This window comes from Hippocampus comes, unplaced genomic scaffold (assembly GCF_001891065.2).
Source record: "Hippocampus comes isolate QL1 unplaced genomic scaffold, H_comes_QL1_v1.1 scaffold37, whole genome shotgun sequence".
Lineage (NCBI taxonomy): Eukaryota > Metazoa > Chordata > Actinopteri > Syngnathiformes > Syngnathidae > Hippocampus > Hippocampus comes.
This window is the reverse complement of record NW_017805535.1, coordinates 2065813-2068312: the sequence shown is the minus strand read 5'-3', so window position 1 is coordinate 2068312 and position 2500 is coordinate 2065813. Positions and strand designations below refer to the sequence as shown.

The following is a 2500-nucleotide window of genomic DNA, read 5'->3' as shown; positions in this document are numbered from 1 at the left end:
ACAACGGTGGGCTGCACTGCTGTGTATCCCCCCTAGTTGTGACTCTCCCCTCTTACAGACCCAGCCAATGTTAGCTTCATTTGGAAGCAGCCTCAAGAAGGTCCATTTGGGACTATCTCTCACAGTCCAAGATGATTTGCTTTGAACAGCTTAGCTGATGATGCTCTAGGTGTATTTGCTCCAAAGTGCTGAATTTGGGTACTTTGCTGGAGTTCAATGTTGACATATTTACTTGTGGTTAAATGTTTGCTTTAAGACATTTCATATTATAAATATGTGGTTCATGAATCATCAGTGCTTGTGCAAAGCATCACTACCTTTTTGACAACATTCAGTTTATCCGGTGCATGGTCAAACAGGGTGTCAAAAGCATCACGCTCTGTGGGAAAAAAAACATGGAATAAATCATTAAACCCAAAAAGGAAAACAATATGTGAACATAGCGAGAAGAAAATTATTGGGTAATCTGTATGTGCTAACAACCTACCATGTCTTCCAGAGAAAGCCCTGGCAAAATTAGAACAAGAGAAGAGAAAAAAAGTGTGTCAAAATAAAAATCACAGGTCATTTCATGTTATTCACAATTTCACAGTTAAATCTCCATAGAACAGGAGAGAATGAAAGACAACGGCTTCCAATTCAACCACAGAGGAATGTGGAGAATGGGAGGGATTAGAAATGACTGAACAATAGACGTAGCTATGGCATCATAATTACATTGTGGAGAAGCACAGTTACATCTCGGCTGTTGAAAGAACCCGGGCATCATTTCTGTGAGAGGTCCACGGTGACTCCATACTGTCACATGATCTTGACAGCAAAACAACACTGCTGGCTACTGATACAATGAATGAAGAGCTGCAGCTTCTCCATGTAAACAGGGGACCTATCATCTCTCATCTTAATGTTTGGAGAGAACATCACGTGTGTCATGATCCTGTTCTTGTGTTTCTCCAGCAGATGGCAGTGTAAGGCTTCTCTTCCAGCATGCACAACTGCTGCCAATTTGATCAACATGTTTACGCCATGTAATTAAGGACTGCCAAGATCCCATGTGCTTGTCGGATTATTGACCTTGTTGCTGCTCTTGCTCCAGTGTTGTTTGTCTAGACCTCTCGATCTCGTCAAAGTCGTTCTTGATCCCTAGTTCCACGTTTTGTAAATATCATCGTTTGGTCATTTGAACTTGCTTTTGTTTGTCGTGTTAATTGGACTCTTGTCATTTTGTTTGTATTCTCGGTATTCCATGACCTTGCCTTTATCAAGCGGCTTTTGTTGATTCCACGTTTTTCCCTAGGTCCTTGTGACTAGCGTTTTCTGTTTTTGGCCTTTGTTTCGTTTCGTTTCATTTGTTTATTGAACATAAAACACAAGTAATAATTTGACAGAAAGTAAGGTAAGTAAAATAGTAAAAGGAAAGAGAAATCAGTCATCATTCAACAGTTATTATGTTCAAGGGAGTAGGAAGAAGTAAGGAACTTATCTAGTCCTACCCCGTGTTATGTGTTTATGTCTAATAAATCATTTTTATATCAATCAGAAAAGAAAGAAAGTAAGAAGAAAGAAGTCTCCATTAAGGCTCATGCTTTACCCTTAACCGTGATATTTTTACAACTTTTGGTTTGTATCGGGATTTCATACATACATACCCTGGCACTCTTGTGTCAATTTTCTCTTGTATTCATAATGGATATTTCCATACCTTTCTTTATTTATCAACTTAGTTCTGATTTATCATTATATTTAATGTTTAGAATTTATCATTTTAACTCTGATTGATGTAGGTTGTTTGTACTATTTTTTTTTAAATTTGTTTTTGAACTCCTCAAGCGATTTACTCATTTTCAGGTCCGTTTCGAAATTATTCCACAGATTAACACCTTTGATAGATTTGTCAGTTTTGAATTTTAGATAATAAACATTTTTGTTATTGTATTTTGTCTGTGTCTGCATTTCTGGGATCCTAAACACTATTTGGTTAGTTTCTAACCTAACATCGAGCTTTGGAGAAGAACTACGGCTGAAGTTCAAATGTCACTGAGGAGGAGAGGTCTGACGGAAATCACACATTTCACTTCAATTACATTAAGTGTGTAAGCAAGGGAAGGCAAGTCTGGGCAATACTCCTGCTACTGTGCTAAGAACCCTATTTTTACTCTGACCATGGTAGTGCTTGTGATCCTGTGTGTGTTTGTTGTCCTGCTGTTATCTCTCTTGTTGCAGTCGCTTGCTGCACAGCAACATAGGTGTGTGAGTTGCACGTCTGTGTGTGAGTGAGAGACAGAGACGCTCTTGTTCAACTACAGGTACCAGTACATCGCTTGCTCTGCTCCAATACCTGACTACTTTACACAGTACAGTATTTCTGTCGATTGACTGAATTAAATGTACAGAGAGTAAAAGGTTGGCAGAAAGCACATCATGCAAATCCACGGCCAGCAAGTATCAAACCTCTGAATACCGTGTGTGTGTGTGTGTGTGTGTGTGTGTGTGTGTGTGG

General features: G+C 39.0%; 1 protein-coding gene across 1 annotated transcript in view; it reads right to left on the bottom strand.

The window, feature by feature from the left end:
* Positions 1–2500, bottom strand: part of LOC109520721 (alpha-parvin) — a 31867-nt gene that overhangs the window by 2511 nt on the left and 26856 nt on the right. Inside the window, exons 6-7 of the mRNA XM_019878134.1 lie at positions 488–507; positions 318–379 (exon numbers count right to left, since the gene is read on the bottom strand). Coding sequence (XP_019733693.1) covers positions 318–379; positions 488–507 — 82 coding nt within the window. The remainder of the gene's footprint in view (positions 1–317; positions 380–487; positions 508–2500) is intronic.